Raw genomic sequence first — 26730 nt, 5'->3', positions numbered from 1 at the left:
TTCAACCCAGCCAACTTCTAAGTGAAGACGTTCTATTTCGGCCCATGAAAGAGAAAGTGAACCCACTCCTCTGATCTCAGCTGTGGGAGCTGGGCCAAGTGCTGAGGCACATCCCCTCCCCGCCCCCTGCCTCTGTCCCGCTGTCAGTGAGACAAGAGTGTCGCCGCGGGGCCCGCCCCAGGTTTCTGCCACGCGGCCGCCTGCAGAGGTGCCAGCGTCCCACACGCCGCAGGTCCCACACGCCGCAGGAGCAGGGCTTCACCAGCGCCAGTTTCACTTCGGGAGAAAAGTCAGGAATGACCCTGAGCTGCTGGCCTGGCTGAGACTGGACGCAGGCAGCCGGTGGCCGGAGGGAGGCTACAGTCCGGTCGGCTGCTTCCTGGCCTGGCCAGGCGCTGCCCAGACCCCACGCAGGGAAGGCCACCGCCACGAGCCGCCACCCCCCTTCCCAAGGGGCAGCCGTGCTGCCTGGAATCTCTTTACGTATCAACTGGCGGTGTGGATGTGAAGCTGAGGAATTCCAGTTCCTACTAAAAGAAAAGCTCCCCTCGCTGCGCTCCCTGTCCGTCCGCCACCAAGCAAATCACAGCAAACAAAGCGGGTCTTGTTCTGCATCATTTATTTCTTAAGTTAGAGTACACGCCAAGAACAGCCAGAGCACAGCAGGCACAGAGCGGTGCCCAGTGTACACCACACTAAGAAAACAGCTTGTCGTAGTACATTACATGTTGATCGCAGTAACATCCTGGAAGGAAAAGTCCCCTCAGCCAAAGCTGTCTATTAGAGAGGGTTTTAGAGGCAGTTTCCCCAAAAGATTCTTTTCTAAGCAACCCCTTGATGCAAGGAGTGTTTCCCGGCCCTAGAAGAGAAGCACGGCCAGCGGATGGGGGCCAGACCCACAACCACACTGCAGAGACAGACGTCTGGCTCCCCGGAACGCCAAGCCGACGGTGCCTCTCGACGCCGGCTGCCCGCCCGGCTGGCAGTCGCCCCCACCGCACTGGCAGTGCTGAGGCTTGCGCTCTCCCCTCACGGCCCTGGGTACAAGCAGTGCCTCCAGCCCCCAGCACCAAGTGTTACAAGCACTAACTACAAGTCCTTCCACGCACTTTCTGTAATGGCGAGGCCTCCAAGAGGAAGCAGTGGGCCAGCACTCGAATCCACAACGATGCGAGGTAGTTGCAGAAACAGGATGACAGGGAGCCGCCACCAGCCACATCTGGCATGCACTCCTGCCCGTGGTCGTGCTGCTCGCCCGGAAGGCTCACGGACCACAAGGGAGCTTCAACACCAGGCACCACAGCGAAGGAGCCGATACACATGATGGGACATGCATGTTAAAAGTCTTCCAAATACCTTTCCCATAATAAAATAATCTTAATAAAAACATAATTTAAAGGAAGTGTCAAAAGCTGAGTGTAAAATCAAAGCTGTAAACTCCACCAAAGTCTGAAGGCTTCTTGACGGATCAGCCCTGTTTAAAAGACAAATTTTAGGAATTACGTGATGGCTTTTTAAAGTAGAAAAACGAAGACTTTGGAGTCAGCTGCCACGGTCCACTGCCTATTCTTCATTGAAGACCAGCAGCAAGAACCAAATTTCTAATTCCCCAGAATCCTACACTTGTAAGAGCTTACTCTTGACCACCTCTGCCTCAATACAAAGGTTCTTTTTCCACAGCACCAGCCTGAGCAGTGCCGCGTACAGGAAGTCTCCACTAGCGAGGCAGTGAGAAATCCCACGTTAACTGACCGACAGCTACCCCGTCACTGTCCGTCTCCTCTCCTTACGGCCGCTCCCTGGACGACCAGACCGTCTACGGGAAGTGCCCTGGGGCGGAGGACTGGTGAGCCCTGTGCTGAGAGCTGACCTGGCGCAGAGCAGCCACCTACAGCGACCCCACACCTCCCGCCCGCAGGCCAGGCGGCCCATCGACCCCACAGAAGGGGATGCACCGCGCGCCCCTTAGGGCCGGCCGGCACGGCGAGGCGGCCCAAAGACAGTGGGTGCAAGTGTGCGGGACTCAGGGGGGCCACGTGCCTGTGCCTCAGGTGGCCCCCAGATCCCTCCCTGACATGCTCTCCCCTTCCAACACCGTCACAAGCAGAAGGTGTTTTTCTGCAGGAGCCCACTTCTTGTAGGAGGGGCCCATACCACGCGGGTGCCCGCTGCTACTGCGCCGCACAGCTTACAAGCCCCGCCAGCGCCAGAACACTCAGTCTGGGCGCCGTTCAGGTGTGGAAGGATGTCCTGCTTACGCGGCCATCAACACCAAACCGTATGTTACATGCTTCTCAGCAGAAATGACAAGCACACATCATGTGTGCCGCGCTCAAGGCCTCCCAGGCTGTGGCTACCCGAGAACCACGGGTCTAAGAATCCAGTGCCCCGGGGTTGGTGAGAGCTGCCCTGTCCCCAGCCCCTGGGGCCCCGGCGCAGGGCCGGCAGCTGCACCTATCTGACGTCCACACTGCTCTTTCATTCTCTGCAGATAAAAAAGTTCAGCCCTAAATATTCATGGGTGTCAGCAACCCTGCTGTTGGCACCACTTTGCTTTTAATCAAAGCTTAAAAGTACACTTACATTATCATCAGTCATGATTTATGGATGGAAACTTCAACTCAGTGATTTCAGAGTCAGGAGAGCTGCTTCCACTTCTGTCACTATAGGTGTCCCTGTAGAGTTTACAGGTGATTCATCAGCTCCCGCCAGAAACTCACTCTACTTCCCTGGCTGTGAAGCTCCCACCCTGCAGGGACACTTGCTGCACACAGAAGCAACCAGAAATTGGCTTCTTGACTACATTCTGTATTCAGCATGAAGCCATCAAGGAACTGTCTCCTCCTGGTGATAAAAATGCACGTCTGACTCATACTTCAGTCCAAGCTCTAACCACGAGCTCGGAGTAACCAGCTAGTTCTGGGTGAAGGGAGCACCAGGTGCGAAGGCCACAGGGCTCTGGCAGACACCTCGTGAGACCAGTCCCAGCATCCTGCTGCCAACGTGATCCCGGAGCCCAGATGCTGCAGACAAGAGACACGCTGGGGATGGTCGGGGCAACAGAAGCAGTTGGAGAAAACGCTGGGGGCGAGAGGACACTGGCAGGTCCGTGCAAGGGCTCCCGACAAGGCGCCCAGCTGCCTGTGTTCTGCTGAGCACTGGCCGCTGTGGTAAGCAGTGACCTCCCAAGGAGTGAAGAGTGACCGTGACCCTACCTGGGCGAGAGCCTGCAGCCTTTCTGGAGGTAATGCGGGAGCCGCCCCACGGAGGCCAGGAGGAGGCCGAAGTATGGTGGGGAAGGCTTGATCGGTCTGGACAGGAACTCAGGGTGGTACTGAACTCCCACAAAAAAGGGATGATCTGGAACAGAAATGCCAAAGAAATGGTCTCATTATGTAGACATGAAAGGAGCCTGGCTAGATGTGTCACATTTCTACAGACCTAAAATTATTTGAAAGTAGCTTCTCAAATCAGAACCTGGGGAAAGTTACCCTGAGAGCATGTAAGACTGATACCTTGCCGGCACGCAGTCACCCTCCTAGCCAAAGGGGGCTTCTCTCAGGCTCCTGCCCCTGCTCCCCAGTTCTGTGGGGTTGGGTCACTCAGGTCACGTTACATCAGAAGGGGAGATCTGGTGCAGCTCTTACTCGGAGGAGGCACTGAGGCCAGAGGTGAGCTGGCTGCGGAGGCAGGCAGGGGACACAGGGCAAGCTCCGTAGGTGCCAGGCACCTGTCACCAAGGCCCCACCCTCCAAGACAGGGCTGCTTCCTTCCGTTTTTATATGTCCCCGCAAGCCAAGAACACCTCACTAAGTTTTCCAAAAACAACTGTCCAAGTAATTAATTACCTTCCAGCTCCACAATTTCCATTCTCTCTCCTTCAACATCTTGGCCAACAAATTTTAAACCTTGTTCTTCCAAACACTTTTTCAAGACTGGATTCACCTGTTAAAGCATGAAAAGTAACTTTGCTGGCTTCCCAGTGTAGTGTTTCCAGAGCAACAGAAGAGAGACATCTAAAGGTCACAGAGCTCAATCCTCACCTCAAACCTGTGGCGGTGCCTCTCCTCCAGGTAATCTGGATCTCCATAGAGTTTCCCTGCAAGAAGAGTAGACTTGTGTAAAGAATTCTGGCCTGACCTCTACTGCCTGCTTGACTCGTCTCCCCTACGTAGTCCGGCCTCCTGATTATTCCCATGATTCACCTGGCAAACAGCCGCCTGCTTGGAAGAGGCTTGGCCCAAACAGGCTTGTACTTTTGTGATCACACCAAGAAAAATGGAATCAAAACAGACCTTGCCCACCACCCTCATGTGATCACTGAGACACAAGGTACTTTTCTGCTAGAACCACCTCAGACAACAAATCAAGGTGCACAGAGCCCGGCCCTGTGCTAAGAGAAATTTAGAGCCACATGGAGGCCCCTCGGGCTGCAGGGTCAGCACCATGCAGCTGGGTCCTGGTCACCAAAGCTCCTTGGCACCAGGCAGCCACTCGTGAGTAAGAGCTGCCTTTGAAAATTCATAGCTGTCAGGTGAGGCCCCAAATTCACAGAAACTAGAGTTGTAAGGACTCACACCCTGCCCCAATACTGTGGAAAGGTTACAAACCATGTGGACCTCACCTTGCTACCTCATTCTCAGGAGTCATCCACACCCAAGGCCCCTAATCCCTGACAGCCTGTGGCCTTTCTAAGACCCAGACTGCTTCTAAGACCATTAGTGCATCTCAAAAAGTCAGGACTAGAAAGGGATGAAAAGACATAAAAAGCAAGAACAAAAAAGCCAGCCTCAAAAAAGGGTCTCCTGAGCCCCAAGACTCGGACCAGAAGGCAGCTCTTACTCATGACTGAGTTCTTGGTCTGGAACAGGGTTCTCCTCTTGCCCAGCCTCATGGTTCCACCCATCTGCCCAGGATTGTGTTCTGGCATGTCGATTACCTGAAGATGTTTAAACACAGTGTTTCCCTTAGGAGACAGACCACCTACCCAGAGTGAGCCTGAGCAGGTCCCGATGCCCAGTCTTTCCTGTTAAGAGATGTTTTGGCACAGGGGAAAATGCCTCCCAGTGAGCATTTTCACACTTTTGTGGGACAGCGCTTAAGTCTGCAGACTGTCCTCGTGGCTGCAGGGTGAGGCAGGGTCTCTGCCTCCTGACTCATCCTGCCCCCACCCAGCAGGATGCTGAGTGCTGCTGTCTGGAGCATGTTCTGACAGGCTGACACAGCAGCGTGGGTGCAGATGGGATATCCTAACACATCCCCTCTGCTAGACTGAGGAGCTGCTTGTCTAGGGTCGCCCTGTCCTAGGAGAAACTCAGCAAACGTCTGGGAAACAGAGGCCGAGGCCATGCAAGCCCAGCCTCAGTTCCTGCTACCCGAGCACCTTCTGACATGGAGTACTTTTCTCTGTGTCTCCTCTCCCACCCGAGGCTCCATGCCTCAAAATCTTGGCTCTTCTGAAGTCTTATTTCAGGTCAGCAAATACTGATGTTGTTGAAGTGCCTGAGACCAGAGTCCTGTATGTCCCATTTCTCGGTGTCCTCAGTACTGACAAGAGGCTTGTCTCAGTACTGGGCTGAGGATTCAAAGACGAATAAAGGCACTGGTTCTCCCATGAGCCACATGTATCTGACAGAGGAGACATAATATGATACTGGTCTGTCGGCCTCAAAAAGTCTTGGTTACCATTACGGAAATCAGAAGTAGCTCTTTAATAATATACCTGTCTCCCAAGCTGGCTGGGTCTAATGAGTTAACGTATTTAAAGTTGTGAGAACATTGTCTGGATGCAGTAAATACCTTTGTGAGTGCGTCTTCAATCTGGGAAGCAGGGATGGAGATTTACCTTAACACCCTATTTGGCTGCGGTGGTGCCTGTATTTCAAGCTTTCTGTAACAAACTGGCAAGAGCACTGAGAAAGTACAGGGAAAAAACTACATGGGTTCTTAATCCTGCAGGGGTGCACGAATGCAGGCACCCGGGCTCCCCAAGGCCCCGGTCCTGTCTCTGACCATCTATTCTTTCTGTAAAGCAGCCCTTCCAGGCCCTTCTGACCCTGCAGAGGGCCAGACCCCGACTCACCACAGGGTGGCTGGTCTTTGGATCAAACTCTGTAGAATTGGCATCTGAAAAATCAAAATACTAGTGTTAGTGACAACATCTTATACGTTGTCCTACTCAGTTCCTTCAACAACCAAACCAGAAACTGATTTTAAAGCTTAAGTAACATGTTCATCCTTCATTGAATTTCACTTTCCCACCACCAGCAAAACTAAAAGGAAAAGAACCCAGTTCCTGGCACTGTGCGTCTCATTCTTTCCACACCAATGTGCCAGGTGCTGGCCCCCTCCCCGGACCTACACAGCTGCGGGTGAGCGCATCACCAGGCCACTCGCCCGCTGCAACCCGAGTGGGTGGCTGGTCAGGGCCATGGGAAGGGTCCCAGGTATCCAGAGGGCTCTTCTGAGGGGGTGGATGGTCAGACACCCCCACAGGAGCTCAAGAGTCAGACTATAGGCTGCTGCCACGACAGAGCTGCTACCCCCTTGGGTGCTTGTGAAAGCAGCCTCTCAGAAGAAGTGAGTAGAACCCACCCCCAACAGCAAGTGCCCAAGAGCTGCTCAAGCTCAAGTCTGACTTCCTCAAGTCAGACTGCTTTCACATTCCTTCAGCATCCTGTGTTTATTTTTCTTATAACTTCTAAGGTCTTGTGAAAATCCAGCATTTGTCAGCTGGACTTCTCATGTTGACAGAGACTGAAGAGCTGTTAGCCCCAGAGCCTTGCATCTCCAGGGTTCACTTTGTGTAGCCACATGATGTTATAACAAGTTGGAGAAAAGCTTGCACAGTGGGCTCACAATCTTAGGAGCTGGAGTTAGCACACTGAGGAGACTGGGCTGGGTCAGTTGGTGACGAGCAGTCCCGCGGGGACCCTGCCGAGCAGAGCCCAGTGGCAGGCAGGGTGAGCTCAGATGCATCACATGGCTCAGAGAACCAGCCCAAGTCCACCTGACGCACACAGTGCGGAAAATAATAAACTGCTGCTGGAAGCCACTCAGTTTTGGGGTGGCCTAGTGGGGTACAAAGCAACAGCTGGGCACAGAACTAGAACTACTGAGAATTTCCTGTTTGCCAGGCACTGCGCTGGGACTGCTGTCATGCATCAATTCTTACAACCAAATAAAGTAGGTAACATTATCACCACCCCCTCTGCCAGAGAAGGGGAGGCCCAGAGGGCTAAGTAATCTGTCTAAAATCAACCATACTATGTGAAAAATTCAGAATCTGGGCCTAGGTCTGGCCACACCAGAGCCCAAGTTCACAGGACCGACACGGCCTCACAAACCAGAGGCTCAGGGACGGCAACCTCAGGGAAGGAAGTGGCAGGAGCCCTAGAGCCGAGGCACGTGGCAAACTGTGTTCCCCCTTCCAGGAGGAAGCAGGAGCCCTGTTTCCTCTCAACAAACTAATGTTTCCCCTTGTGTGCAGCAGCCAGCCCATCTCCGCAGTGCCACAGCTCCTGGTCGCCAACCTCCACCAGACTTCACACCTCCAGAAAACAGTAAAGAACAGACTTCTTCTTGGGCCTTACCTTGCCATCCCAGAACGTTTCTTGAAAATTCAACCACCGCCAGCTGCATTCCTAAGCACACACCTTGCAGGTGAAGGAAGAAAGAAATGAAGCTCCGACGAAAAGGTGACATGCCCACCCACCACCAGCCTGCCATGGGCTTCATGCCACAAACTCATGATTTCCTGCTGTGAAGAAGCATCTCTGCTGTTACGCTTTATCTGTATCAGATTCAAAAACTGGGTCTAAGTGTATATGAAAGTTCCAGATTTTAGAAGGTATCCAATTTTAGAAATAAGGAATATTCTACCCAGTACTTGAAAATACGTTTTCTTGCCTTCTCATTAATTTTCCAGTTATAACTGATCAAGGTGAAAATTAAATGCACATTACCAAGCATCCAAACTCACTTTATCCAATCACAGTGCCAAGAAGCAGACATTAAGCCAACCTCACATGTCCTGTCAAACAGCTGGGTTTAGTCAATGGCACGGTTTCCTAACATCCTTTCATTCTCTCAGAATGCCAGGAGAGAACCACCATGGAATGCACACACACAAGCTTAAACTTTTCATTTTAAAGTTTGTTTTTCTTCCAAATAGAACCATTTGAGTTCTGCTTGAGCTGTTGTCTAGAAAGATGACGTCTTTTCTTGCTTTATCCTACTCCTTACCCAAAAAAGGCTTCTTCTGTTTCCGAGCCCAGGCGATTGCTTGGATTTTACCTTCTGTTCCTCGAACACCAAATCCTCCTGGAACCAGCACGCCACTAGGGGACAAGAGAACACAGCACAGCAGCCCCTTCCCACCAGTCCAGCTCACAACCACCACCTGAGGGGCCAGCACCAAGAGATTATGCAGTTCCTCCCCGGCCAGTGCTTCTGGGTCTGTGACTGGCTAGCTTCAGCACAATGAGTCTCAAAAATACACAAAAGGCCCTCCCTAGTGGTGCAAGGGGTTAAGTCTCAGGACTTATGAAGCCTTCCACAGCTACGCAGCACAAGTTTGATCCCCAGCGAGGGAGCTGACCCACATGGCGCGGCAGACCTCTCCTGTCTCACCCGCTGCTCCCCTCAGCAGTGTGCTTCGTCAGTCTGCCTGTTCTGCGAAGGCAGCATGCGGGCAGACTGAACAGTCATACTGCTACTACTGGAATATGTCCAGGTGTGAATGATTCCTTGATTTTTCACAGAGTAATACACTATTTGTTTATACCTTGGCTGAAAGTACCCAAGTAGGAAGACTGTGTTTCCTTGTCAGCACAGGGCTGCACCGACCGAGTCTCAATGTTAGCTGTGTGGTTCCATCACCTTCCGCTGTTCTAGTGAACTCAAAATTCTTGCTATTTTTTGACTATTATAAGTAATAGCTGGCCCCAAACAAACTCTTTGTGAGACTGCACTGGTGGGTATCATCAAATGTTCTGGCCGAAACATCACTAAGTAAGTTTCATCAATAGATGCATACAAGCAACACTATCAGAACACATTTTCTTCAGATTCAACTATGTTGCTATGTTGTATTTTCAAGAGCCTAAGTCATACAGGATGTAGCCTTCAATAACTAAAAGATGGGGGTCCACTGTAGGGTGGTAGAGGAAAACTAGACAAGGCGGTCACAACGCAGTCCATACAGATGTTCAAGCAGAAAGCTGTAAACCTGAAAACCACGCGGTGCCATAAGCCAACATTACCTCAGTAAAACAAATTGCTGATTAAGAGTAGGTCATGAAAACACAGCATCTTGCTCACTGAAACTACCCAAACCCCAGAAAACAAGGGCCAGGAGCCCTACTCACTTGGCACTGCAGAGCTTCTGCCAGGCTTCGTGGTAGCGCACAGGCTCCTCCTGCAAGGTGCTGGGCTCCAGGTCCGTGGAGTCTATGTACTGGGGGGCAGAGAGGAAGGGAGGGAGCAACTCATAACTCCAGAGCCACGTTCTTTCATCTTTCCAAATAACATTACGTTCCATCATTCTCCATTTTAAAGTTCTAAAAGAGCACTCTCTGTACATGAAAACCTAACATTTTAAATAGAAACTTTAAGATCTTTCTCGTGTTTTAAAACACATGAGTTTCCTTCAAAATCATGTCACTCCCAAACCTGGCCCCTCGCCACTCCAAGACCTTGTCTCAGCCAAGCCCCAGGGGGCTGGACTCTAAGCCTCCCAGACTGTCTTCCACACAGACAGGTTTTCATCTTGTAACTCACATACACTCAAATGCATGCACTTTGAGCAAACACCTGATGAATCCTGCCAAACACACAAAGGTGTGAACCCCCATCTCAATCAAGATACAAAAACAAACACCCTCCGGAACAGTCGTGTCCCCCTCTACTGTGGAACAATGTCAGTTCTAGTTTCTATTTTCACAGGTTCTGCCTTTCCTAGAGTATCCATAAATGGAATGAAATAACATGCAGCCTTCATGTTGGGCTTCTGCTTGGTAGAATGGTTTCAAGTTTCACCCACACTGCTTTGCTGCTCTTCATTATTGAACAGTCTTCACTGAAGGATTATGCCACAGTGTGTCTATCCACTGGCTCCTTCTAGACCCTTGGGTTGTTTCCAGATTTGTTTATATGAACAATGGATTCATTGTATAAAAACACTTTCGTGGACATTCATCTTCACTTTCTTGCACTGAACCCGTGCCAGGGTGATCACACCATGAGCATCTCCCCCGTGGGTGAGAGTGCCCCATCTTCACCTGTGTTTCCAGTCACTGTAAGGAGCACCTGGTGCTAACCCACTGTGACTACATTTGCATTTGTTTCCCTCACAAGAGATGGTGTTAACCATCTTGCCAGGCATCTCTTATGGAAGTATCCATGCAAATCTGCCTGTTTTGTATCAGGCTGTTCACCTTTTTCTGTTCCTTCCTACCTATTATTTCCTGCCATGACTTCCCTGAGGTCCCAGATAAGTGCCAGGTTCGGCCCACTGGCTGATGACTGGGCCTTCCCCAGCCTGTCTCCAGACATCCTCCAGTTCATGTTCCCTCTGCTCAATTCTCAGCTTTTCCAGTTGCAAGCCCGAGTATTTCTGCCTTCTGCTGGAATGGCCTTATCTCTGCCTTACCCATCTCCCCTCCGGGGCCCCTCCTTAAGGAAGTCTGTCCTGCTTATGTGTCTACTATGGCAGGCCCACCCGCTGTTCTGTATATCCCCTTTATATCTGAGACCTCAGCATCTTTTTATTCATCTTACAATGGCTACCACCTAGTACATGAAAAGCACAGACTATCTCCACATGGGTAAAAAAAATGATCAAAGAACTAGCAAAATTTAAGTCAGAGCAGTATATGAGATCCTGTAAGTCTTAAAACACATATAGTAGTCATTCCAGAGGAAGCTGTTCACCTGCACAAAATACATGCACCAGTACACTGAGAAATTCCTGGAGACAAGGGAGATTGGCACCAGTGACGAGAACAGCTGCACAGGGCTGTCAGTTCTGACCCAGCTCAACACAAAGCAACCCCGAGCTCCACAGACATAAAGCTGACACACATGCAGCACCTGCAGGAACAGGTGTCCTCCCTGTGCGTGCCCCCCCATGTCTGCACCACCCCTCACCTTGATTTCCAATTTGTGGTTGATGGCTAGTGCAGAGTGCTCCAAAGCTTTAATAACAGAGGCGTAGGAGTCTGAGAATTTGGTATATTTGCCCACGAGGGCAATAGAGCAGGTCTCCAGCAAGCGATCATATCTATCAAAGGTCAATAAACACCAAATTACTTAGAACATAAATACCAAGAGATCAAAATTGCTTTTCGAAGGGAAGAAAAACAAGCTTGGGAAGGATATAATGGGATAAACTATTATCTGAGTCCCATGTATAGGACAAAAAAGAGGAAACAATGTCCAAGCCAACATGGCAGCCTTTGTAAAGCAAATTAGAATTGTAGAAGCTCTTACAAAAAGTAGGCTTCAAAATCTTACCCAAAATGTCTAAAAAAAAAAAAAAATTAAATCCCACAGGGCAAAAAAACTGACATAAATGAAAAATTCACAGAAGTTAATGCAATGAAGGAATTGTCAAGTAAATGAATGGTGAAATAATCCATACTCATCATAACTTTTCATTTTAAAGTACAATTAGGAACAGTTAAAATGTTCATGGTATTTTATTTAAAAAGATCATAAAGTTGTAGCTACATAAATATTCATGTACGGCCTCCCTGGTGGTTCAGGGATAAGTCTCAGTGCTCTCAAGCTATCGGCAGCCATTGTGGCATGAGTTCGATCCCCGGTCAGAGAGCTGACCCACATGGTGCAGCAGACCTCTCCTGTCTCACAAGCTGCTCCCCTCAGCAGCATATTTCAGTTGAGCTGCCTGTTATGCTCCCTACTCTGTCTCTCATGAATCCCCTTCCCCCCCCATTCCTTTTGGGTTCCCCCCCGTTTTTTGCTTAATTAATTAATTTAATTAATTTTTAAAAAAATATATTCATGTAAGTGGACAAAGACAGAAGGGAAATGTCAGAATGAAAGTATCACAGAGCAATGGCATGGGTGCTCCCTGCCAAACCTCCCTTTTATCATAGTAACTGCAGCTACAGCAGGCACACCAGCTCTGGGTGCTGCATGATGTGAAGGGAAGAAAGCAGAACAGGACAGTTCTCAAAGTGATCACAACTGGTAGCAGCAATATGAAAGAAAATTCTTGGACATCCTTGCTATTTCTTTCCTGGTGTGGGATGAGGGCTATGTTCCCCCATAAAGCTCAGATAACTGGACACTGCCTTGAAATGCTCCACAACCAACCATTCATGTGAGCCACTGGAGCGCCTGTGGGAGTTGATTTCCTTGGCTAGACAAGAGTGCAGGTGTCACTGCAGGCCTGGCACTGGGCCCACTCTACCAGGACTCCTCAGCCAAGATGCCACATGATGGCAAAGGTCCTTTTGTAACATCTCTTACCATTAAGACCTTCTCTAACATGAGCTGATGGCACAAGAACTAAAGTAAGAGTTGAATTCCTTGTACTCCTACAAAAAAGAGAGAAAAGTACGGAACTCCAAGCCAACCTGTCCGCCATCTCTTTCCACTTCATCAGCATTTTTCGTGACTGCCTCTCAATAGGGAGATCAAGTCTTCGAAGAAAATAATCCACAACCCCCTGCTCCTCTAACAACAAGGGGACTCGGTAGATAGACGAGACATCATGGACACAGATCACCTGTTTAAAAAGGAGCAAAGGTTACTAATAAAACTAACTATGCCAACAGCCTTCTGCTAGCTGTATGACCCAGGAAAAACGTGTTAGATGTGCAAACAGAAAAAAGGGTGATCATCTGAAATACATATAAATCACCAAAATCAAAGCAAGACTAGGACAGCCAATTAATGATTTACATTAATATTTAAGTCCTGGAGCAAAGTAAAACTGGCCGTTATTCCTTGTATTCAATAATATATTAAGTATATTAGCCATTACAATTAGTGAGTAAAATATATATCTATGTATTAAAAAATAAGAACTGGCACTAATTGCATGTATTATTATTGCTTAGCTATTAAAAACCAACAAAATTTAGTTAAACTATCAGAACTAACAATTTTAGAAAAGTTACTTATGTAACTTAGAAAAGGCCATATGTAATCATTAAATAGTTTTTAATATGCCATTCATACAGTAACAAATCTGAAAATTTTTACAAAGACAATACATCTAAAAGTTGCTTTATAAAGAGTATTACTGAAGGAGAGCATTTCAACCAATACAGGTGAATTTCAACCCTTCCCTCACACAACACATAACAAAATGGATCCTTGACCTAAATGTAACATCTAAACCTCTACAAGAAAATCTTCACATCACTTTCATTAAAAAGTTCTTGGCTATGCCATTAATCAAAATCTATAAAGAAAAGGGGATAGACATTCATCAAAATGTAAAAGCTCCTCTGCTCCAAAAGACACCCTTAAGAAAATGAAAAGATAAAGAGAATAATTGCAAGTCACATCTGATAAAAGAATCAGATTCAGAATAAAGAACTTAAAATTCAGCTATGATAAACGACTCATTTAAAATTTGGTAAATTTGAAATTCAAATTTAAATATAGACATACTTAACACATTTTTAATAGTGAGTATATTTAATGATATCCTATTCTAAGACAAAGCATGATTAAAAAAAAAAAAAGGCTGTTCTTAACAATGAAATTATTCTGAAGGTCCATATATTCAGTATGAAGCAGAATCCCTTTGACAGAACTCAGGGCATAAGAAACACCCAAAAACACTGACCTCAGGCCCCAATCTACATTCACAGCCTGATGCTTAACCATCTAGAGAGAAAAGCTGTATTTTTTTTTTTTTTAAAGATTGATTTATGTAGGTATACAAGAGCTGGGAGATGCAGGAGGTGAGAGGATTCACCAGAGTGGGGAGTAGAACAGGCAAATCGACGGAAACACACAGCTGAGGGGAGCAGCGGACAGGACAGGAGAGGTCCACTGCACCACGTGGGTCAGCTTCCTGGCCAGGGATCGAACTCCTCGTGCAGTGGCTGCAGACAGCTTTGTAGTGCTAGGTTTTAATCTTCTGTGCTACCAGGGCCCCAGAACTGCTGTCTTTATTGGCCAAAGGCTCTCCTCTCTATTCCCTTCAGTGCCACGCCAATGACTTTAATTTTTTCCCTAACATTCACTTCCATACTCCTAGTAATCTTAAATGGATTCCTATTATTTTAACCCAGCTGCTTCACTGACCACTCTCTAAACCAGCTGGGACTTCTAACTCTCTTCTTCAAATAATCCCAGTAGTAAAACAAACTTAATCATAAATTCCTAACCTAGTAATTTCCTTGACCTCACCTTCCCTTCTACTCTTCTCAGTCAATTCTGATGGAAGCCTCGATCTTAACTTATCACCACTAGAATTTCCATACTATGCTCTGCACTTCGATATACACAGAAATTTTTAATTTCCTTTACCAAAGGAACCCTCCCATTAGCACAATCAGCTGAAAGACCAAAGTATTACTGTTGACTGCAGTCAACACCTTGGAAAGCTTAGAGGCATGTACACAAAACTGAATAAAATGGTCCGTGGCCCAAAGCAGCTCAACTTTAATTGGGGGGAAAAGCATGTGTGTGCACTGTCTGTCTGTCTGTCTGTCTGTCTGTCTGTCTGTCTGTCTCTCTCTCTCACACACACACACACACAGTCACATGAGAGGCTCACCACAGCACACAGTGGCCCAAGAGAAGATTTACCTCGAAGAAGATCTAAGGATGAAATGATTCCTCAGACAGTACTGTGTCCAGGCTAGCACTGAGGGATGAAATGGGGAAGAGATCCCCAGGCCAACAGGAAGAGGGTGGGGCTCAGTATGGAGCACACAGAACAAGGAGGCAGAAGGAGGCAGGAGAGGTGAAATATGTTTTGGGGAGCCAGAGGCCTTGGAGAACCAAGCAGGTAACAATTCTTCCAGGGCACAGTTTCAAGAAGCCTCATGAAACTGGTTAAGAGACTTTAGGATAATTAGAAGCATACAAACACACACATACATATAAATAAATACTTGTGTGAAGAGGAAATTTCTACCTACTTGCTCAGGTTCAACATGGCAGAACATGGATATTTTCTCTTTCACTGCTGTGTCAAGAGGATTTGAACACCTGCAGACAACCTAGCAGCAAAGAAAATAAGATGTTTAGATAAAAAGAAGGGATTACAAAGCTGGGTTTATGTCCATAGGCATTACATTGTTAGCACACCCTAGTACGATGCATGCAAATGATGGAAGGATTATTTTCCAAACTAAAATTCCTGAATCCCAAGTTTGTGAAACACAAGAGAATGGTAGTACCAATGAATTAAAGAGCTGAGAGGGGTTTTTCTCACTGATGTTCCTGGGTAGGGGGAAGGGAATAAATGAAGGGCTGAGAGAAGACAGGACCTCACACAGGCCGTGTCAAAGTCTTTGTAAACCACAGCCCCAGGTCAAAGCGCTAAACCTGTAAGTTTTCCATCATCAAAGATCACTCAGAGCACTCCAGAAAACAAGGCCTCGCTTGCCAAGAGGGAGAGATCTTAATCAGACATGCAAGAACATGCTGGAACCAGGAAGCCTTACCAGATCTGGGGAAAGCCCGAGCCCCCGGAGTTCCCGAACACTGTTCTGAGTGGGTTTAGTCTTCTGTTCCCCTGTTGAACTTGGCTATTTTACAAAAGAAAACACAAGGTAATTGCTCTGTGATGAGGTATTTTCAAGTATGACTTTTCCCTGAGCTCCTCTTAAGGAAATAGAGAACGGGATCATGCATGGAACTTAGTTTTTAATTATGGCAAAGTTACATGTCCTTATAGTTTCTCCAGCTTACGCTAAAGAACAGCAGAGCCCTGTCCGCACCTGCCCCTCCCCTTTCCCAAGGCCTCAAGAGCGAGGGTTCCACTGTTAGTTGAACCTTCTGCTGTGTATCGCTACCTTTTGACACAAGACTTTGAGGTACTTTCCATCAACTTGTTAGACCCTCTACTATGCGTGAACCCTCTGTTCCCGCAACACCCATGTGGGGGCCTCTCTTCGGTGTTCACACCTCAGTATTTAAGTAGTGTCTGTGGCTCAACCATGTACCATACTTTTCGTTCTTGGTCCAATTATTTGTTTTCCTTGGTGGTTCCATTTCTCTGGTATGCTGGGTTTTCTATATCCTGAACTATGTTAACTCTCTTCTCAGACTAACAGATTTTCTGGGTACAGAATTCTAGAATAGATGGCATTTTCCCTACAAATTTTTAAGGAAACAGCTTTACTTCTGTAGCTTTAGCACTGCTGTTGAGTTTAACAATATGACACTGATTCTTTCCCCCCGAGCATTTTAGAATTTCTGCCCGTTTTTCTTAATTATCACACTGACAGGCCATGGTATGGGTCATTTTCCAATTAATTCACCACGTTCTTTCAATATATAGAAACTCATGGTTGAAAATTTCCTTGATCTGTTTTAGACCAGCGGTCAGAAAACTTTTTCTATAAAGAGCTAGTTAATAAACATTTTAGGTTTTATAGTCAATGTCAAACTACTCCACTGCTGTTTCAATGCAAAAGAACCTTGAAACTAAATAAAGGGGTTATGCTGTGTTTCCATGCTTCATTTTCAAAGATTGGGTGCATCAACTTGGGTCAGGGTGCAGTTTGCTGATCTCTGGTTCAGATTACATTTCCTTCTCAATACTCTGTTCTTATTTTCTGTAAATCCTATTATTTTGGATGTTAAAACTATAAAGCAATCCTCTAATTTTAGCTTTTCTGGCCCATTTCCTGCCTGTTGATCTTAAGGTCCTACTTCCTGGGCTATTTCCTCAACCTTCTTTCTCTTAACTTCTCATTTCTGCTATCCAGTGTTTAATTTCCAATAATTCTCTACTGTTTTCTGAATGCTCTGGTCTTAAAAGAGTATCCAGTTCTAATTTATTTTTTTATTTATTTATTTTTTTTTAAGATTTATTTATTTATACATACAGAACTGGGGTACAGGCCAGAGGCTCAGGGGCAGTGAGAGGATTCACCAGAGACAGTGGGGAGCAGAACAGGCATATTGATGAAGTACACTGCTGAGGGGAGCAGCGGGCGGGTCAGGAGAGGTCTGCCACACCATGTGGTCACCTCCGGGGCAGGCGGGAATCGAACTCATGCGGAAGTGGCTTTAGCTTCTCAGTGCAGTGCCTTAACCCGCTGCGCCACCAGGGAGGGCCCCAATTCTAATTTAATAGATGCAGTTTTTCTCCTCTTAATTCTGGGAATATTAACAAAGTTGCTTTGTTTCCTTTTTTTAGTTTCCTCCTCCCTCCAGAAGTTCAGCTTATTTTTTGGTTGTGTTTTCTCTTGCACTTTAGATGTTTTCTTCCCGTGTCTAGTGACCACTGGCTACCAGCTCATATTTAAAAGCTGACTGAAAATTCTGTGAATTGGCAGTCTACACCCCAGGGTCCTCACACTGGCCATCTGGCCAGTCTGTTTCACTGGGAAGTCTCAAGGGCATTATTTTCTCCTGGGCTAGTCATTTACCCTCCAGACCCCCCAAAGGGCCCTACAATCTCCTATATGGAAGGCCCAAGCCTGGCTGTGATGATTTTGGGTACCAAGTGAGAAAAAGTGGGGTCTGAGCAAAAAGCTGTATCCACCCCCATGTTTTTAGTTCAGCTATGCCATTCTCAACTGTCCTTGGTGTCGACTCATCTGCAAACCTTCTCCAGAGAGAAAGTCCTCAGTCTCTGTCCCAGTGGGAGAGGGGCTGAGGAGAGGGAGAGGGAAGGAGGTAGTGGGGTCTAACTGCTCTGAAACAGCAGCTCCCTCCATCCCACTGATGGAAGTCCCTGATGCTGCTATGCCTGGACCTTTGGGGATCCTTGCTATGGGCTGAGGACCCAGGTCTCCCAGCCTCCTGAGTCAGTAGACATTCATCTCCTTCTGGCTTCCTAATTTTTGTTACTGATGACTCTTCACAGTATTTATGTTTATAAATTTGTTCTTAAAAAAAAAATCCCTTTACTCTAAATTGCAGTGTAAACATGGAGTTTCACCATGTTGTACAGACAAATTGGCAGGTTCAAGCCACCATCTTTAATTGCAATTTGTCCTGACCAACTATCCATATGTTCTCCATTTCACCTTTTCAAAAATGCTTTTTGAAAAGGTATGGTAGTAATTACTTAAAGTTCTTTATTCCCTGTTCTCTGTACCTCAAGTATTTAAAACAGATACAGAGAGAAAAATCAACCTATTCGCCCTCCTCTCCAATCCCCCAAAATAAAATTTTAAATGCCTTACCTGAGGAACTAGACTGACGTGAATATTACAGAAGTTCTCTCTTTTGACCTTGAATTGGAACTGACGGAAGGCCTCGATAAAGGGCATGCTTTCTATATCGCCTACTGTTCCACCAAGCTAGAAGAACAAAGTCATTTTAGAGGCATAAATGCTAACAGGAACACTGAACCCTTCTTTTGTGGTTTAGTTTTCTAACAAATGTACCGTCACCTCAATTCAGTGATCAGTAACTGCATAATGTGGACTCACTGGATCTAACAAATGTCAATTAACAATGTTAAATAACAGTCAATAGCTAAATAGCAGTTAATAGTCATTAGGTATTCTTCTGTGCCAAAATGTTACCTTTTTTTTTAAAGAAAAGATCCACTCATTTATGCATACAGAAATGGGGTACAGGCCAGAGGTTCAGGGGCAGTGAGAGGATTCACCAGAGACAAAGTGGGGAGCAATGGGCGGGTCAGGAGAGGTCTGCTACGCCATGTGGGTCACCTCCGGGGCTGGAGATTGAACTTGCACTGAAGTGGCTAAGGCCAGCTTGCAGTGCTGCATCCTAACCCTTGCGCCACCACCAGGGACAGCCAAAATGTTACTTTTTTTGAACAGGCTCACCACGCCTCAAGGTTATCAGTGGATTTTTACCCATTCTTTCAAGAAAAAGATCAATTAAAAGGCTAAATTTTATTTGTATTAGCACCACAAGGCAAAAAAAAAAATCTAAATCTTATCTCCTTTATCTCCTCTACTAACCATAAACAACTTCGGGATAAAATATCAGTTATAAACAAGCTGTCGAAACTTAAGTCCCCGTTCTTCCTAGAACGGCAAGGCCCCAAGAGCAGAAGAGCAGAACCTCTCTCCTTGCTCTTGTTCCTGCCAAAGGACAGCGAAACCCAGCCAACTCTCTTGAAAGTGGAGGAGAGCATGCCGTGCCACTCTCACTGGTGGGTCACAGTAGGTGCACGCATAAACGCTAATAGGACAGAGTGTCGCTCTCAGGGGCCCTGCCATGCCCTCCCCTGCCGCAGTGCAGTCCAAGGCCCAGGGCTTCCCCAGCAGCTGTCTGACCAGTTGCTGCTGGTGGAGGACCCAGCTCTCCCAGCCTGCTAGGTCAGTAGACAATCCTCTCACTCTGGCTTCCTAATTTTTGTTACTGCTGACTCGTCTCACAGTATTTATCTTTATGAATTTTTTCTAAAAAAAAAAAAAAAAATTCCCAGGCCCTCCGTGGTGGCGCGACAGGTTAGGACTCAACACTGCAAGCTGGCTGCAGCCACTTTGGTGCAAGTTCAATCCTGGCCCCGGAGGTGACCCACATGGCGCAGCAGACCTCTCCTGTCTCGCCTGCTGCTCCCCTCAGCAGTGTACTTTGTGGATCTAACTGTTCTGCTCCCCACTCAGTCTCTGGTGAATCCTCTCACTGCCTATGCACCTCTGGCTGGTACCCCAGTTCTTGAATGCATAAATAAATAAATATAGATTTTTTTACGTTCCCTTTAAGTTGTAGTGGGGTTTCACCATGTAGTATAGACAAGTGGGCAGGTTGAATCCACCATCTTTAACAGCTAAGGAGCAACAAGCAAACACATACACTTTGGTCACAGACTCAGGGACACAGAGTTCAGGAAAAGAAACATACAAACCTCAATAACACACACTTGAGGTTCTAGGCCGTCTTCATCAACAGGTATCAATGCCTGTCTCATCACCCACTCCTGGATGGCATCTGTGATATGAGGGACAACTAGGAAAGAGAAAAGACACGTGTAACTCACCCAATTCAGCCAGCATCAGTTGAGACACTACAGTGACCAAATTCACTACAGTGACCAAACTACTGTGCTCTTTGCTGCACAGAGTAGCAATGGTGTCCTAAGTGTTTCTGAGACTACTCTTAAATGGCTCTGACTAGGCTTGGGCTCACAGTCCCACAACCACCTTTCCAGTTTCCAAGCTCTAGCTTGAAGCATAAGAGAGTAAGGCAAAGGTGACGTCACCAATCAGACACTTGCCCTGTGTTCCCCACAGCTGCACAACCACATTGTGGACTCCATGGCCCCCTTACTGTTTACACGGAAAGAGGGCACTTCACGCCTGAGGGCTTTTCCAGAAACAAGAGAACACCAGGACCCTGTGCTGTGGTGTTTCTGGTCTCCCACAGGGCAGGCCATCCACTGCAGACAGTACAGGGCAGCACAGCACCTAAAGCCCGGCTCCTAGGGGTTCTTTGAAGTGAACCTCAGTCCCACCACTCACCAGCAGGAGGTCTTTGGGAAATAACTATTCCTCAGCCAGTTCTCCCTATCTGTTAAATGGAGTTGCAACAGCTCCTACTTCATAAAGCTGTGGAAATTTTATGAGCTAGCACCTGTGAAATCTAAGCAGCATGCCACGCATGTGGGGGCTCAATAAAAGCCAGCCACTCCTAAACACTTCTTAAAAGCACAGTTATAGGACTTGGCAGGCAAGTTCCTACGGGCAGAGATTAGTTTAACTAGGTACACAACTAGCAGTAACTCAAGCAGAATGATGTATATTTATTATCTAATATGGACGCACACACAGAAACACAATGGCAGCAGCAGCTGAAGTGATCTTTTAAAAACGCAAATCAGAGTTCACACTTAAAGTTTAAACCCACTGCACTGAGTAAAATCCAAACTCCAGGCCGAGACCCAAAAGACCCTCTATACCCTGACTGCTTGCAGTCCACCTCACCTATCACTTTGGTCACTGGCTTGATCACTGTGCCTGTTCTAACAGCCTCTGGTCTCTGACCAAGTCTTTGGTGGCCATGGGCCTCTGCACAGGGCACACCTCCCTCCTCTTCTCGCTCTTTCCACGACTGGTGTCTCAGCTCAGAGGTCCTCTCCTAGAGACTTTCCCTGACCACCTGACCAAATGTTTTCCCAAGCACTCTCTCTCCTCATTCTATTTGTTTTCTTCAGAGTTTCTATCAAACATGGAGTTGCATCCGTTTGTTTTTTTCTCTCCCATAAGGTAACCTCCATGAGGATAATGGCCTCCTTGGTATTTGCATCATGTATTCCCAGCCCCAATGAGGGTCCCCCTGCAAAGATCATTCAATTAGTATTTGATGAATGAATGCATGAGTGAGTGAATACACTGGCGGCCTTCAATACAAACTGCACAACCAAGACCCTTTCTTATGTTAGGAACTAGAAAAACTCTTGAGTATTTTACTTATATGACTTCTTTAATCTACCTAACAACCCATAGAGGTAGATCCTATTATTATCTCCACTTTACAGAAAAGGAACCCGGCTCTCAGAAGTAGATCACTTGCCATGCTCACAGAGCTGCTGAGAGGCAGAGCTGCAGTACACATGTGACCCAATCAGCCCAGAATTTAGCCGGGGAAGTCCCAGACCAGAACCAGCTGTCAGCTTGGCCCTGGGCTGTCGGCCTAAAGCCAAAAGCAGATTTACTCCTATAACTCAAATAAAAACCATTTTTCAGAATCTCCGGCCCAAGTTTGGACTTAGGCCATTTTACTAAACTAAGAGTTTTCTAATCCCATCTTTTTAAAAAGCAGCAGAACACTTCTCAAGCCAATACCAGTATAGCAATATATACAATTAAAGCTGTGCTGATGGGTATGACGGACTCAGAGGCCTGTGTGTCAGGCTCCCAGGCCTCACGCACGGATGACCAGCCTGAAAACCAACACAGGACGTTCGATTCTTCAGCACTGTCTGTACAGGTCCCAGGCATGCTACACAGGCTGCCTTCACCACCGCACTCTCTTCACACAGCACTCATGACTCAAATCAGCTCAGGATGACAGCTTCAGTGCCATTCCTAGAGAGCGATGGATTCTCCAAACCCTTCTCTGAGCAAACAGCCCTACAACTCTGAATTTTCAATCGAAAGTATATTTCATTGACAGTATCTTGACACTTCTCATTGGTTAAGATTCTTAAATCTTGATGGCAAACCCAGCATTACCTTGGACGGTTTTCCCCAAGTAATCTCCTTTGCGTTCCTTGTTAATGACATACTGGTATATCTTCCCAGTGGTGAGATTATTGTCCTTGGTGAGGCGAATGTCCAGGAACCGCTCGTAGTTGCCCAAGTCAAGGTCAACTTCCCCTCCATCATCCAGCACAAAAACCTCACCTGCAGGGGACATTCAGAACATTCTGGGTAAGTGAAAAATACATATGCCAGGCAAAACTCAAGCCACAATATAAAAATTCAAGAAAAAAGCCTGCACTGACTTGATGGGAAGTAGAGAAATTTACTTCTAGAAAACAAAACGTGTCACAAAAGAAAAATCACCAACCATTCTCCAAAGGCCAATTTCAGACTTCCAGTCTTTCGACACACTCAGTCTAAATCTGAAAGAGCTACATGGAACAGTTACACGTTTCACAGAATGGAACCAAGCTATAGACTTAAGGGCTGTGGACAGAGGCGACCTTAGAGTGGAAGGGATCTACTACTGACAAAAAGGAACTGAGAAAGCTTCGAAAGTATGATTTTATTCAAAACTTGACCAAGATAGCTACACCTCGGTTGTGCTCATTATAAAAACCAGTCTCTGGGCTCACTTCAAGTCCTAATCAGTGTGGAACCACACAGTGGCCCCAATCCCTGGACAGTTACTTCTTGAAACACATTCTAGAAGTTTTACTCATTCCTGCCATCACAACAGGAGACAAGCTCACAAATAGGAAAGGAAAAATTGTCTTCCTTTCTTCCTGCAGAGAAAGCATTCATCCCCTGCTCAAGAATTCCAAATTACGTGTGACTCTGCTGTGTCAATCTTTTCCTGATGCCGTTGATTACTCAAGGATTTCTGGCCCAAGGACATTCATCCTTACAGCTTTTGCCGCACCATTAGAAAGCAGGAGTATGAAAACAATTTCAAAATCTAGGATGTGTTAACAGTACCTCCACCTCTAATTTTAAGTACAATTAATCATTTAGTAACTCAGACATACACATCATAGATGACAGGCCCTCGGCAATAGTAGAGAAGCACTACTTTTCCACCCTTTCTTCCTTAATGTTTTCAAGTTTTCATTCACCTCAAGAGGCATTCATTTATGTTATGCAAAGTATAAGCAAAACACAATCTCCAGCTTACACATCTAATCCCAGCATCTACCTATTGCCTGAATTCAACAAAGAGACCTACTAGCCTGTCTGAATGTCTCTCCCAAGGGAATCTAAAACTTCTTAACATCAGTCACCCCAACACGGGACAGTGCTTGCTATTAGAAAGATCATTCTTGTATTGTGACAAAATCTACTTCCTTAGAACATTTATCCACCCATCCTTTTCTAAAGTTTGAGGTCACTAAAAAAAAAGCTTCCTCTTCTCCAATATTTGAAGTTATTAGTCACCAGGTTTGGTTTACAAAAAAAGTAACAAATTTTCTTTAGTCACCAAAAAGATCATTTCTTTTATTTCTATATACAGAAAACTCTTGATTCAAATCACTATATTACATATTAAGATCTGTTTCCTCTCTGTCCATGTAAGAAAACCATCATTCTGCTATGCGAGGGCCTATGTAGAAGGCAGGAAGTAGAAGTTAAGTTTTGCACAATATTCAAGGTCTTTCACATTCCACACACTATGTAATTATTACTTTTTGTAAAAAGAAATGCATTTTTCTTACCGTGCTCATATGGAGAGAATGTGCCTGCATCAATGTTAATGTATGGATCAATTTTAATTGAAGTTACATGTAAACCACATGACTTCAGTATTGTGCCCACACTGCTGGCGATGATTCCTTTGCCAATTCCTGATATAACACCACCAGTAACTAGAATGTACTTCATTTTACTCTTTGACCTGGGAGAAGGAAAAATTACAAGTCAAATTCATCTTAACAAATCTGAAATTATCCAGATTCAAACACTAGTTCTGCCATTTACTAGTTATGATGAAGCTGAGCTATGCGCCTCAGTTTCCCTCTGTCAGTAGGGCTCTGAGATGCTATTATGTGGAATCATAACATTTCTTGGATCACTGAGTGGTTTTAGTCAAATATGAGTTAAAAAGCAACTGCTCATCAAATAAAGTACCTTTTGTTTAAAGCTTTGACAACAAACAACCTTGAAAGTCAACCTAATAAAAACAACAGAACACTATGCCCCAAATGTTGGCTGAAATCCCTGCCAGACCCTGGCAGGTATCTCACAAATTTTCCCTAATTGGGAAAAAAATTTCAATCGTGGATGAGGATGATTCACCATGAAAGTATCTGGCTAAAACTACACTGTATCATCAAGAAAGCATAGTTCCTCTTGGTTGTAAAAAGCAGAATAAAGGGAAATAACTTCAACAATGATAAGGTGTTACAGTAAAACCTAAAAAATCTTTTATTTAATGGTAGCTCTCTTCAGTTATTTAATAACAACTTATGCTTTGCCAGCAACCTCTTCCAGGTGTGACAGGAATAGAGAAGATTTATACAGTCTAAGAAATGGACACCAGGTAATAAATCATTCTGAGGCATATAATGCGGAGAGGACTCAGAGGGCAGATCACATCCAAAGAAGGTACAGTTGTGACAGGAAATGGAAAAGACCAGAGAGAGACAAAGGAAGTGGGCAGATGCAAGAGTAAAGGATAAGGAGACAGGGACAGGCTGCAGGAACTCATCACTTGCCCGCCCCCCAGCATCACAGGGGCAGAAACAATTGGTCAGAAAAGCCAGCTGTGGTCAACATAAGAAACACCATCACCAAGTAAACGATGTTGCTTTAGTACAATCAGGACATCGCCCTCCTCCAGGAACACTTCGTGTGAAGGCAATTTGTTATTTTAAAAAGCTAAGAAAGAACGAGGAAACTAGGGAGTTCTGCCTAAAGCATTCCCCCGCCCCCCTCTTCTCCACTCCTCCAGGGGCAGGAATGAACACACTTGGCAAGGAGGGAAGAATGCGCAGAATGTCTTCCCCTTAAACAGTAAGGAAGCCGCCCTCTCATCACTCATCCCTACTGCTCTTTTCATCCTGTTGCATTTTCAAAAGCACCTCCTTGACTTCTACGAAATGCATATGGAATTCCCAAAGCAGGTCCAATGGGCAGAAAAATCAAAGAAATGCTGGTTAAACAGTCAATTGATTTCTGTAATGCAAAACCCCTGGCAGTATTTAATAAGTTAATGTGCAATATGTCCCAAAAGGGGCATACAGTTAACAGTTTCCCCAAACTTTCTTGACCATGGTCCCCAATATTGGGGGAAACACTGTTCCCATCACCTTAGAGTTGAATGGTTCCTAGTGACCCATAAATATCAGGCTTAGCTACATTTTAGTTAAGTCCTAACCAGAAAAATCACTCAGATTATACCTCAATCCAAATTTAAATGTTGCTAGAAATTCCTCAACCACCCCAGCGGATTACAGATTACTATGACAGACGACTCATTTCATCTAAATCATCTGATTTGTTCCAAGTTTAATGTACAGGGTAACTCCTGTCTATAAGGGAGATTCTATGGTCTTCTGCAGCGCTTGGAATAAATATTCCGATATTCTCAACGACCAGGTGGGGGGCAGACAGGAATCATTTATTCACATTTATGGAAAGCCCACTGTGTACGTGTGACTGACAGTTTGGGGACAACAGATTTGGGCCCATTTCTCAAGTTGCTGACAGTCCAGTTAGACAAGACATTTACAATAAATGAGTAATCCAGTGTTGGCAGAAAGCAGGGTAACATGTGAAAGATATAAAAAGCGAAGTAAAGAGAGCAGAAACCTCTCAATAGCAAGCCCAGGGTAAAGTACCCTGGCCCAATACTGGAGATGAGAGAAGTCCAGCAAAAAGATCCCGTCTGTTCCTGCCTGGCAGCCCTGACACTTTGCAAGGACCTCGACTGACTGCAGGACTTCACGCATGGGAACCCGAACAGAGCAAACAGAAAAGGTGACGGCTATCTCCAGAAAACAGGTAAAGCTAAGAAAAGGGGGGTGGAAGGGGTAGGGGCTGTCTGTGGGAAATGAGCTGCAGGGGGCGATGCCCGATCCGAACTTTACTCTTAGGTCGTGGGGACCTCGGAAGGCTTCCAAGCACAGAAGTGACATAAATCAGGATGCATGAGAGGAATTCAACAAAGATGGAAAGCGCGTTTCCTTTGTTAAGTGTGGTGAGATCCACCACTTTTGTGCAGAGAACTGGCACGTCGCTTTGCTGCCTGAAGCCGGAGTCCTTACAGCTGGAAAATGGAGTTGAGAACCTCCGCCTGGCCGGGTCACCGGCTGCTGAGGACTCAAAACCACGAATGTGGACGTACGTGGCCACGCAAACCAGTGAACTTCTTTAAAAGGCAGCATCCTCGCTCCCGGCGGCCGGGGAGGGAAGGGGCCGGCTGCGGGGCCGCGGGGTG

The 26730-nt window shown here is 46.2% G+C and overlaps 1 protein-coding gene across 1 annotated transcript in view; it reads right to left on the bottom strand.

The window, feature by feature from the left end:
* Positions 1-609: 609 nt before the first annotated feature.
* Positions 610-26730, bottom strand: part of CTPS1 (CTP synthase 1) — a 26867-nt gene continuing 746 nt past the window's right edge. The window contains exons 2-19 of the mRNA XM_004678856.2: positions 24008-24186; positions 22326-22496; positions 20000-20100; positions 18357-18473; positions 15660-15743; positions 15132-15212; positions 12603-12754; positions 11149-11281; positions 9369-9457; positions 8245-8339; positions 7593-7655; positions 6083-6126; positions 4843-4939; positions 4044-4099; positions 3849-3945; positions 3216-3360; positions 2584-2675; positions 610-1474 (exon numbers count right to left, since the gene is read on the bottom strand). Coding sequence (XP_004678913.1) covers positions 2591-2675; positions 3216-3360; positions 3849-3945; positions 4044-4099; positions 4843-4939; positions 6083-6126; positions 7593-7655; positions 8245-8339; positions 9369-9457; positions 11149-11281; positions 12603-12754; positions 15132-15212; positions 15660-15743; positions 18357-18473; positions 20000-20100; positions 22326-22496; positions 24008-24173 — 1776 coding nt within the window. The 5' untranslated portion in view covers positions 24174-24186 and the 3' untranslated portion in view covers positions 610-1474; positions 2584-2590. The remainder of the gene's footprint in view (positions 1475-2583; positions 2676-3215; positions 3361-3848; positions 3946-4043; positions 4100-4842; positions 4940-6082; positions 6127-7592; positions 7656-8244; positions 8340-9368; positions 9458-11148; positions 11282-12602; positions 12755-15131; positions 15213-15659; positions 15744-18356; positions 18474-19999; positions 20101-22325; positions 22497-24007; positions 24187-26730) is intronic.

This window comes from Condylura cristata, unplaced genomic scaffold (genome assembly GCF_000260355.1).
Source record: "Condylura cristata isolate star-nosed mole 26May11 unplaced genomic scaffold, ConCri1.0 scaffold00008, whole genome shotgun sequence".
Taxonomy (NCBI): domain Eukaryota; kingdom Metazoa; phylum Chordata; class Mammalia; order Eulipotyphla; family Talpidae; genus Condylura; species Condylura cristata.
Note: the sequence above shows the minus strand (reverse complement) of the source record. Positions and strands in the feature narration are given on the sequence as shown.